The 13,129-nt window shown below is 33.0% G+C and overlaps 1 protein-coding gene across 1 annotated transcript; it reads left to right on the forward strand.

Moving 5' to 3' along the window:
• Nucleotides 1-12,033: 12,033 nt before the first annotated feature.
• On the forward strand, nucleotides 12,034-12,816 carry LOC147809928 (uncharacterized). The gene has a single exon (XM_087162941.1). It carries the CDS (start codon nucleotides 12,034-12,036, stop codon nucleotides 12,814-12,816), a length of 783 nt encoding a protein of 260 aa, XP_087019067.1.
• Nucleotides 12,817-13,129: the final 313 nt, after the last annotated feature.

The raw sequence follows: 13,129 nt of genomic DNA on the forward strand, positions 1-13,129 counted from the left end.
CTGTTTGTTTTTAAAAATTGCACCCATTTATAATCCCAGTTTCAAAAATCGCACCATCCCAATATAAAATTTCACATAACCCAGGCCATTAAGATGTAGCTAAAGATATAGATACTAGAAATTAAAAAATAAATGCAGTTAAGTATAAAAAAAACTAAAGATGCGAAGTATTTAAGCACCGTTATATGAAGGCTATATTTACTTCAGATTTATTTAATTTAATATTTCATTATTAGAATATTTTATCTCTCTCATCAGCAAGTAGTATGATTATATTCAAATTTCTTTTGGTTATGCATATTGTATAAAGTGATGCGTATTGTAACTAGTTTACTAATATTTTCATAGTCTCCCTTTTTTCATAGTCAAGTCGCGAATTCAATTCAAAAATTACTTTCAAAAGTCTTGACTGAAGATTTTAAATTTTTTTAAAAAGTAGACCTTTAAAATGAGATGCTTTGCGGAATTTAAATGTAAAATCATGAGAGATACCAAGAGAAAAAAAAGGTATCTAAGGTTTATTTACTATAGTGTAAATAATTAGTAATTAAACAAATAAGCACTTTTGCTCTTGCATAACAAAAAACTGGTTTCTAGTTTAACTAGAAAAAAACTACTTGAAAATAGTTATTCAAAATATTTTCTTTTTGCAAATTCATAATTTTTAAAATCGTTTTTTTTTTAAATCATTAGTAATAGGTCTCCCATTATAGTTCCCAATATTTTTCATAATATTGTACATTCACAATATTTTTAAATGCATAAAAATATTTGCTTTTCACAAAAAATCCTTTAACTTCGGATTACTTTTCTTTTTTGTATTAGCCTTTAACCTGCTAATAAAAGCTTTTCTAAACAGTTTTCAAACTTCGGTAAAAAGCTTCTGTTTGTATGACAGAGCTGAAAAACATTTAAATGAATTCTGTAAAATTATTTGATTATTATTTTTTGTTAATTTCCTTTTGTTCAGTACGCATCACTTCATTCCACTACTACATTAGCTTTGATATAATCTAAAGGGGCTAAGAATCCCCCTCCTTTCCCCGAAAAATTCTATTTCCCCATACATGATGAGATGGCGTTTCTCAATCTATGCAACTAATATCAAAAAGATATTTAGACATTATAAATGCAATGTAAATTGACCTAAACGCGCGCTTAATGCAATTCTAAACTTAAAGTTCGCGGTTACAAAATTATTTAAATAAAACAAGATGTTAATAGGAAAAAAAAGAGATGAAAAAAGAAAGAGCTGAAAATATCAATGCTTGAAACTTAATAACAAAGTTAAGCCTTTAATTTTTTTTTAAAAAAAAGTAGATTTAGTAAAATCATTTCATCACAGTGTCTACTTTTACCTCTTTTAAATGTCATACAATTTAATTTAACACACAATACACACTACCACTCATTTATTTCAATACATTTTTGTAAAGAAATACACAAAACGAAACACTTACCTTCTTTAGTAATATATCAACTCCGGGACTTTCCTTTTATGTATCCAGTGATTCAGTGATCTCCGATCCAATACACTCTGAGTTTTACATGAATTAGTGCGAAATTTCAATTGCACTGAATCTACACAGAAGATCTTAAACCTTCACAGATCTGTGGTGCACCACTCTGAATTTTCTTTTAATCTTTCAAAAGGGCTCTGTAGTCTGGCTATACCCTATGTCGATGACCTTTCTTCATATTGAACTATATTTTTCACATAAACTCGAATTTTCCTGTTTTCGAATGAGTTTTTGACCAATGGATGGAGAACCTTTTAAAGTCAAGCACAAGTGGTGCAAGCAGTTAAAATTCGTAATAAGACTTCTGAGTTCTGATTAATTTTTACACCTTATCTTAAAAACCACGCCTTCAGATATTATTGTTGTGCTTGTTTTTGTTTCTAATGGCAAAAGAAAATGACAAACTCTTACATTAACAGTGACCAGCAAGTAAGAGAAAAAAGTCACTGTCTCATAAACAGAAGTCACTGTCTCATTAACAGATGTCGGGCACTCCAGTAGCGCCTCACCTCAGAGTCCCCACGCAGAGCTGAGCATTTCAATAGATGGTTCCTGTCCATAAGTTCATTATTCGAGCATAACGGGCAATTTGGGTCAGCGAGAATGCCGATGCGGCAGAGGTGGTTCGCCAGGCAATCATGGCCCACAGCAAGTCTGAATTCTGCAACAGCTTTATTGCGGGGCTTATCGGCATTACCCTGTTCTAAGCTGTTCCTCCAACTTCTTGACAAAATACGAGAAGTGAGAAACGCTTTCCAGTTTTGTCTCAGAAAATGTTTGATATAGAGTTTTGCCGAATGAAAGGATTTAAGAGTGCTTGGCTGTTGAATTATTTGAGTGCTTATACTACTTATAATATGAGTTGTTTACCATTTAATTTGTAAATCAATTTCAACTTTAGCTGAAGATTTAAAAAAAACTTTATGCCGTGACATTTTTTTCCTTAAAATGATTTATGACTCTCGACCTTAGACTTGAAAGAATACAAAAAAAATCTTATGAAAGTAAAATTACTTGCTAATTTAAAGACAAATCTCAATATTTAAACTCCCTAGAAAACCAAGCCTGCTCGCATATCGTCTCTTGGACTTGGAAATACACAGAGAATTTTTGAAATTCCGTTAGAATCTTCGTATAGTTTACACTTAGTTCCCTATTCATGCCACAGGAAATTGTGACATAATTAAAAGTCCATTTTTAGAGAGTCGTAATACCACACATTATTTTACAAACGATTGCAGAACTCTCTCTATAATTTTAAAAGCATATGATATTTCAATAATTTTTCCACGTACTTTTTCCTAACTGATCATTGGTGTAATCCTTGTGAATTTAGGGGTTGACCATTCATGCCGTTAAGTGTTTTTCTTGCTGACACACAGCGTCTTCAGCCAGCGGCATGGTGACAAAGTTTGACTAGTTCCCCTTGGTTCCATCACTTCATGAATTCAACGAGATATTCTTAACTTATTTCGTTTGGAAATTACACGAAAATAATCATAACACACTTTATTTTCCAGTTTTAAGGATTTTCAAAAACTCCAAGAACGAGAACAGTCGAAAGCATTTTGGTATCAACATGTCTCTCAAAAGATTAATAATGATCAACTCAACCTATCAGCTTGCCTCTCAACCCATAAGCTATTACCTAATTTAAAGAACTTAGAGACTTTTCCAAAGGGTATTTGGGCAATATAGTAATAAGATATTATTTCAAAGGTTGATAGTTTTTAATCCATTCGTTTAGCATTGTCTACAGATAAGTAATTTATAATTTTTCAGAATCGACAAATCTTTCCATGGAACCATGCAGGAACGATATATAAGATCGTTTGCAGTAGGAACATAAATTCATGCTTAAAAAATTCTTTCCACAATTTCTTGAATCCAGTTTTTCTTTAAGTCCTAAACTTACGCCCAAACAACATCACTTGAGTAGTTTTTGTAGTTTGAGTAGTTTTGATGCAAATAAATACTTTTCGTTTCACAGCTGCTACGCTCAAAAACGGAAGTTCTAACCATTTCTGCAACCAATGTACAGCCCAGAAATAAATTAAAACTGTTAGACAGCAACAACAGTTTTCATTTATTTTCATGATAAAAAAAAATTAACTCCGTCGAAAAACAGACATTTTTACTAAAAGAAAACGTTTTTGTAACTGATTCTAAAACTTAGTTGAAAGTTCCTAATTAATTAGCATATTTGAATTCAACTTTTACGACCATTAGGGCAGAATTTTACTTTCTGAAAATCTGATAATGAAAGCAAAAGTTATACAGGGTGAATATTTTATGACTCAACATAACGAATTACGCTTTGTTTATGATGGAAAAACAAGAAATAATGTAATCGGAGGTGTATTGAAATTTCTGAGTGGTAGGTTTCATAAAATAACGGCCAAAATAAATCACCAATAGATTTTTAGGGGATAACGTTTTTTAATTCTGCTCAGTGAACTTTTACGATGTAATATTCCATAGATATATAATGCTATGACTAGTTAAGGTGCACCAAATGAAACGAAACTACAGTTATTTTTAATGAAACTTTATTCCTAATTTTATTATTACAGTTAATTTAGAGCAGTACTACTATATATAATCGCTTAGAACACAAGATGGCATCAGCGTACTAACTCAGGGTTGCTGGTGGATCCAGTTTTCCACGGTCTTCTGTACATCTTTGTCACAGATGAACGATTGACGATCCAGATATCTGTACAGGGATGGAGATACATAAGAGTCAATTGGAGAGAGATCAGGGTTGTATAAGGGATGCTACTAAACAATTAATCGTAATTTCGCAATAAGTTTGAGGGTTTTCTTGACTTCGTTTAGCCTGGCATTTTTCTGTAGGGCGCACTAAGCCATGATAGCACTCCATTGCACCAGATGCACTCCATAGCATACATATTAAGCCTGAATCTACTTATGAATCCTATGAGCTGTGTTTTAGCTCATTATTCTCCTTTCAAATAGGGATTTCTACCCAGGGTATTTGTATCACCTGGCATAGAGGTGTTATTGATTTCAATCTGAAGTAACCGAGATCAGGGTAGGGGAGAGTGGGGTCAATTGTAACATTTTTTACTTAACTATTTTTAACTAACAAAAAAACCAATATATTATTAGTATTAATTGACAGACGAGTAAAGTAGACTATCTTCTACTAGAAAAAAAACAACCTTATTTTAAATGTTGTTATATTAGTTATTAACAATTTTTGACAGTTGTGCACTTGTTACAATTGTCCCCACTTACGGGGTCAATTGTAACAGTTCATAAATTCAACTAAAACATAGTTAATTATACATATCATAAATGTGATATATTTTTTTATTGATCAAAATAGTAGTGATATTTCAGGAGTAAAAATAATAATAAACAGAGACCTAAAGGGTTAAACTTTTAAATTTAAGGGGTTAAAAATTTTAATTTATGCTGTGAAAGGTGTCAAATAAAATAATGCACATGCAACATAATATAAATGATATAGAAAACTATTGGTGGTTCTTAAAGAGTTAAGTAATGGTTTGTAAACAAAAGATTATTTATTTTCAGCTGTTACAATCGTCCCTTTACTTATTGTTACAATTGTCCCCAAGACTCCATTTCAGCTTCATTTGTTAAAAACAATGCTAGTTAATTAGCAAAACTAATCTTTTTTTTTTATTGAAATGTTAATTAAGGTGTCCACTTACGTATTCGGTTACTAATTTTCATTTGTTTAAACAAAATTACTTTGCTACAATATAATATTCTAATACCAAAAAAAGTACTTGCGTAGAGTGAAAATATCTTTTGTGATGTACCTCTTTCAAAAGTACATAAAAATGGTTGCCATCAGGGGCGTACATGTAGATTTATTAAATACACCTAGTGCGCCACCTAGGAACCAAATCTAGAACCCGACACTCGAAATGTTTGCTCTGTTACAATCGTACCCTGTTACAATTGACCCCACTCTCCCCTATAGATCATTGAAATTTCTAAGAGGTAACCCAGGTTCGAATCCCAGTGGTGGTTAGTCAGTTCGAATTCCGCTTCCAGCTCGTTGTGTTGATGTAGATCTTTAGTTGTAGACGGATCAAGGTTTAGAGTCTTCTTGTCTTCTGGTTCACCGTAGGAGGCTGTCGTTTTCTTCACCTTGTGATGCAAATGTAGTTTAGTGCCATCAAAGATTTATGAAGGCTAATTTGTCCCAATACTTGATTTATCCATGTCCTCGCCTTTTGGTTTTGGTTCAAAATTAACAGTCAACGAAGTTGAAGATGCATAGTCGTAAAACTAAAAATTGGTCGATTTTTCAACTCCGGTTACAAAACAAAATAAAAACAAAGCAAATATATTTAAAACTCTCCAGTTGGAACTTTTTGAGTCAAATTTTTCCTTATAGATCACATTGCGTTTTTATGCCAATTTTATTTTAGTTTCCTTTAATTTTGCAATTCTATTTTATTTATTTACGAGTGATCTTTCATACATAAGCCTCCTTGGACTAATCGTCTGCTATGATTCTTATTGGTGGATTTAGAATTTTGGAGCTGACAATACTCACAGCAATTGGAATAGCAGAAGAGCGGGAGTTCTGACGACTAGCTGGCTAGCAAGAGGTCAACCAGGATTCCTTTTGTGTAAATATAATTTGCCGATAAACAGAGCTTTGAGATTTTAAAAGAGCTGTTGCGGAAAATTTAAACAGTTGAGGAAGTTGAAGACGAGACAGTCCTTGGTTACAGCCAGACATTTGTTGAGTACTTTTTCTTAAGCTTGTACTTTTCTGTTGAGACTAGGTACGTTTTGCGTTCGTTTCTTAATTTTAAAGAACTAGTAAAACATGAAAATATAAAGCAAAAAATGAATAATAATACGAGCCCTATTAGCTGCATTTGTATGAAAACGAGCAAAATTATAAACCACGAATCTTCGAAAGTACGGTAGACTCTTGCCCGTTACTTGATGGTAAGTTAATACTTGGGTAAATTTGTTCAGGATATAAATAGTTATCCCCGAAAAACCAAAAAGTGATTTATTTGTAACCGCTAATGTAACAATAAATAACAAAATATTAATGCAAGCAATGATAATACTTACCTATAATAACAAATAACTTCACGTCCCTTACAATTTAATTGATCCCGATTGAAGTATAGGTTCGTAAACCTTGGACGAAATTTAATTCGGGGCAAAACTTGAGAAGCTACATATTTCACACTACTTTGTTTCGCCGGCTCGATCTATAACCCTGGAAATAATGTAAATATCGGAAAAACTGCCCTAATAGTTTTGTCAGCGGAGGAAAATTAGGAATCCAAAAAAAACATGCGGCAGAGGGAGTAAAATGACCTATTTATTGTAAGGGGTAAAAATTTCTGATTGTCACTAACATTCATCCATGCGCCGCGATGGCTCAGGGGATAGAGCATTCACCTTCTAATGCGGTAACCGGGTTCGAATCCCAATCGATACGAATTCCGCATCCGGTTTTCACCGACCTCAGTGCTGACGTGAAATATCCTCAGCTGTAGACAGATCATAGGTTAGAGTTTCCTTGCCGTCAGGCTAACCATGGGAGGTTCTCGTGGTCTTCCTCTCCATGTAACGTAAATGCGGTTTAGCTCCATCAAAAACTCCTCCACGAAGATTCAATACAGTTTATCATCAATTAACAGTAACGATTACTAAAAAACATTTTTGCGGAAAATGAAATTTTCGTGAATATTTTAAATATTTTTACATTACATAATAGCCGAACGTTTAACAAAAAAGAAAAAAGTTAAAAAATTGTACTTATCCATTTCCGGGTTCAGCTCAGCCGGGTTCAGCATCCATTTCCGGATTCAGTTTTCCAAATAAATCCACAAAGTCTCGTTGCAGTCTGAAAGAAACAGGATCAAATATTACAAATCAATTTAAAGAATATATAAAGATAATAAGACTAATACCAATGAACGAAACAAGCATTACCAATAAAAAAAACTGTTCAACTTTGAATAGCTGGATAATGGTTAATATAAGCTGAGATAGGTATAAAAAAAAACGGATTTTTTTTTTAGAAATTTTTTCTTTTATTTTAAATTTGTTTTTCTTTTGATTTATTTAAAGATAAAGATCCCAAATTTAAAATAACTGAACCTTCAAGAAACATTTCAGAAAATATTTTTATAACTGTTTATATTTTTAATGCATAATTAAAAAAAAACAACTTTTATATTATAAATATTACATTATAAAAAAAATTAACATTAACTCATTTTTATAAATATATGTTTATACATTATACAACTCCACTCAAGGCTCAAATTAATATCTAATAATGCTGGTAAAAGTGTGATTCCCCCTTGACCCTATGCTTAGATTAAAAACCTATGTTTAGATTTAAAAATAAAAAGGTCCAGCTTCAGCCTCATTAGCTTTAATCATTTCATGTATATATAAAATAAACACTTTTTTTTAATCCTATGACTCCATACAAATTTAATGTAAAGAAGCATAAATTATTTAAAGTAATACACTATATCGAGTTGGTTGGATTGGAGATTAAAAACCCAATCCTTAAAACTTCAAAATTTTTAACTGTCAAAGCCTCCAGAAACTCCAGCTATATAGAGCACTTAATTACAGTAAAACGCAGGCTTCAACGGTGAACTAACTAGCTGGAGGGAGACTCGCAGATCCGAACACTATTGCAGTCACAAGCAGTCCATAGTAGTTTGGCTCTTTACCCATTCATCGCGTAATAAAGATGTTGAGTCCTTAGGAAATTAATAAGTTACCCAATAAAAATAATTAAGGCGGATTCAGAGTGCACATTGAAAATAAATAGGGAAAATAAGAATAGGAAAATTAATACTTTCCGAACGATAGTAGTCATAAATAAATTTAACGCTTTATCATATATCAGGGGTCGGTCCAGACATTTTGTGAAAGGTCCATTTTTGTAAAATTGTGAAAAAATTACTCGTAATTTGTGAATATAAAATAAATGTTAAGTCACATTTTTTCAACCAGGGTCCGTTATTGCAAAAAACGTTTTTCAATGAGTTTTTAAATTGTAAAGACATAAAAGATTATGCTCAACACTGTAAAATTATAATTAAAAAAATTAAAGTCTGAAAAATAAACAGCAAATGCAGCAACTAAATTAGCGATGCAACATACAAATATTTGGTATTTAGCCTATACTGCTGAACGCAGAATATTCATTTCGGACGAAATAAGAAAGAAGCGTTTGCCGAAGACAAAACTTAATTTAATTCGCTTACATGCATTTTTCTTTTTTTCTGCCCTGCGAAGGGTTTATTCAATTAACAAAACAATAATGAAGATAAATAAATTTGTGAAGGGTCCGATTATAAGAAAAATCATTTTGTAAAGGGTCCGTTTTTAAGTTAAAATATTTTGTGAAGGGTTCGTTTTTATGAAAAGATATTTAGTGAAGGGTCTGTTAATGGACCCAAATTTCTCCTAAACAGACCCCTGATAAGAGAAATGAAATTTTTTCATCGTTTTATAAAAATTTGGTTTTATGTCCGTCAGTTGATTTTGCACTCACAAGGGAAACTAGGGAAGTGTGACTCGCCAATTTTGAAATAAACTAGTGGGATGTATGCCTTATGAAGAATAATTTTGGGGGCCAACATTCGTTTCGGCCCATAGAAGGTCCTGTGAGAGATAAAAAATAATTCAATATATAGAAAAATCAGTATTTTATTACTTCAATGCAGACTATTAGTTATTGTAATTGTCTCATACTCCAATTAGTTTTGTGGTACTTCCACGTACTATATAATGCATATTTATTGTCAAAAATGATTTCGAAAATTTTATATATCAGTTCAGGTTTTACCTAACAGGTTTTTCAGAAAAACTTGTCAGGTTAATTTTTAAAAAAAAATTGACATCAAATTTTTTTAAATTTTTTTTTCTTTAAAAAACTTTCCAAATTAATTGGAGTATGCAATTATTGCAAATCAATTAATAATTAATTAATAATAATTTATTAATTAATTATTTTTTTAATTAATTTATTAATTAGCAAATTAATTAGTTATCCAATTCATTACAAATTAATTGGATTATGAGACAATTACAATAACTAATTGTCTGCATTGAAGTAATACAACTCCGATTTTTCTATATATTGAATTATTTTTTCTCTCTCACAGGACCTTCTATGAGCTGAAACGAATGTTAATTAATTTATTATTAGCAAATTAATTAATTATCCAATTAATTACAAATTAATTGGAATATGAGACAATTACAATAAGTAATAGTCTGCATTAAAGTAATAAAATACCGATTTTTCTATATATTGAATTATTTTTTATCTCTCACAAGACCTTCTATGGGCCGAAACGAATGTTGCCCCCTAAAATTATTCCTCATAAGGCATACATCCCACTAGTTTATTTCAAAATTGGCGAGTCACACTTCTCTAGTTTCCCTTGTCAGAGAACTATATCTAGTCTAGTAATTTGTTTTTGCATGTACGAAAATTGAAAATTAGTAAAATAAGCCACATCTTCAATAAATAATCCCATGATCCATATTGCTTGACTATAAACTTCATTCGCTACAAAAATTTACAAGTTGGAAATAATAGTCGACACGTTTCAAGTGCACAAAAACAGGCACCCATTTTCAAGACTTGCCAGGCGTGAATGAGAATAAACAAAAGTAGTTTTAAAATATAAAACGTATAATATGTTAACAAAAAATGGAAAAATAAAGGTGCGAAACAGAACTAGAAAAACTAGAGTAGCCAAGAGAGAGAGAAAAACCACAGTGTCTGAGAGGAGCAAAATGCATTTTCCAAGATATGGAGAGGTCGTGAGGAACTAATGTCGTCAACAAGGGAATTAACATTCATGTGACTAAAACAAAACAAGATTCCAGGGTATCAAGATGAGCTGACGTGATTAGAGTGAAAATAATTTTGGCACTGTAGAAATTGAATTCACGCCATACATTCTATCAATGCGCGGTAATTGAATTTTCGAATTCTTGATAACAGACCAGTAGGCAAAGGAACCAAGACAGACTTCTACCTACTGGTGCTCCGGTCCTTGGACTAACTGAAGCTGCACATTCCCTCACCAATGACTTCGTTGACTTTTGAAATGGATGCTGCATCGTCCGTAGCACAGATTAATCAGGGGTGAGCTCGAGGTTTAGGCAGAGGGCCTAAGTATACGACAGTCTCCACAAGACTCAAAGACCTTGAAAATATTACAGTGCAATATAAACGGTTTGACCACACGGGCGACGAGAACTTAATTGGACCAACTATTAGAAATTGCAATTAACAGAGACATCCAGGTAGTTGCTGTACAGGAAACTAAACTAAAGAAAACTTCAGCTCTTAAGATCAAGGGATTCGACATTTATAGAACTGATAGATCTACCAAGGGTGGAGGAGGCTCAGCCTTTTTAATCAGGAATGTTAAATATCAAAGTATTGACACTTCAATTGCCCAATCTTCGAACCTTCAAATCCAAGGCACTATGATTTTTTGGAGAGGAAAACCCTTTCATATCTTAAACGTTTACCAACTCTTAAAAATTTCGGAGGAGTGAAAAACACCCCCAACCCATAATTGGTACAAGGGACCCTTGACCTGAGCTTGTCCCTTGACCTCCCGTGTGACAGACGTACACGGACTGTTCTATCAAGGTTTGCTAGCGGTCACATCAAGTGCCTCACTTTCAACGAGGGCAGGAAAGCCTTCGTCACCTGCACCAAGTGCCAAATGCACCAAGTGCTCCTCCTGAGCACCTCTTGGATTGCATGGAACTCTCTAAGGAAGATCTCTTAAGCAATCCTCTCCTAGTCTTAGACTTCCTTTCAGTCAACGTACTCGTGGATCTTGTCCGACTCCGTCAGACAGTGAGGATAAGCAACAACAATAACAGGTCCTCACCAAAGTGCGTGGAAATTCATTTTACCCTGATTCACCCTTCTCGGTTACTGTGGTTCCATGCTCTGTTTGTCCTTTTTTTTCACTCTCTCAGCTGTGGTTTTTCTAATTTAGTTACTAGTTTTTATTTTTCCATTTTTGTTCGCATTTTTACGTTTTATATTTTAAATCACTTTTGTTTCTTTTGCGGCGACTGAACTTAACTTAATCGTAACCGCAACAATTACGATCAGTAACTGTCTCTGTCATTCCGCGCGAAGAAAAAGCCTAACCGCCATTGTAGACGCACTGCTCTAACTTTCATGTTTTCCCTTGTGTTCGTTACAATTAAATATTAAATAAATACTAATTAAAATGTAAACTACGTCTATTCATCTCCTGGACACAACCAACCACCACAGTGGTGACAGCCGGACGTTCATATATTAAGGAGATTATGTTTCAAATGGAATAACTAATTTCGCTTTGGATATCGGAAGTTTCACAAAAACGGTACTGTGGCTTTTCAATTTTTGTTTCTTAATTTCTGTCGGAATGCATACTGTATATTAATTTAATTTCATTACATATATATATTATTACATTTTAATATGCAGCCAAATAACGCTGAAAATACTCACGTAGATAAGATTGCACTTAAATTACCCCCCTTTTGGCGCACAAATATTAAACTTTGGTTTTTACAAGTTGAAAGTGCATTTACTTTATCTAACATAACCAAAGATGAAACTAAATATGCAAGTCTTATTGCACATATCGATGCAGAAACGCTATCTCATGTATCAGACTTGTTATTTTCACCCCCTGCTACTAATAAATATGATGCTTTAAAAGAACGTCTCATCACCGAATTTTCGGATTCTGAAAATAAACGCATTCGAAAACTACTTTCAGAACTTCAATTAGGTGACCAAAAACCCTCTCTTCTCCTACGACAAATGCGAGAAGTTGCTACCGATTCAGTAACTGAGGATTTTCTTAAAACAATATGGCTACAACGTTTACCCCCCAATGTGCAATCTATTTTATCAATTTTAACTGATCAAACGTTGGTCAAATTGGCTTTACTAGCTGATAAAATACTTGAAACTTCCCCCACCCAGCAAATAAATTCCATTAAACAAAATGAAACTGAAACCGATCTAAAAAGTAATTCATTTGTTGCTCTTCAAAATCAAATATCAGAGCTCAGCTTACAAGTAGCGAAAATGTCTGTGCAGCAATACCGGCGCCGATCAGATTCTCGTGGCCGTACAAACTCAAGGACAAGAAATAAATCAGAGGAACGTTCTCTTTGTTTTTATCATTTTCGTTTTGGAAAAGATGCGTTAAAATGTAAACAACCTTGTTCATTTAATTCGGGAAACGAATAAGTGCCACGTCATCTATTTTGCCTGCAGATTCCGTGGCTAATAAATTAGGCAACAGATTATTCATTTACGATAAAAATACAAACTTAAATTTTCTTATTGATTCGGGAAGCGCATGTTGCGTTCTGCCTATTTCTAACAGTAAAAATAAATATACGCCAAGCAGCATAATGCTATATGCCGCGAATAATTCACCCATTAAAACTTACGGAACAAAACATTTAAAATTATCATTTAACCTCCGTCGTTCATTTGGCTGGGATTTCATTCTCGCTGACGTCACCTCGCCAATAATTGGCGCTGATTTTTTAACGCA

Source organism: Parasteatoda tepidariorum, chromosome 5, assembly GCF_982258835.1.
Source record: "Parasteatoda tepidariorum strain Cologne lab strain chromosome 5, Ptep-v5.0, whole genome shotgun sequence".
NCBI lineage: Eukaryota > Metazoa > Arthropoda > Arachnida > Araneae > Theridiidae > Parasteatoda > Parasteatoda tepidariorum.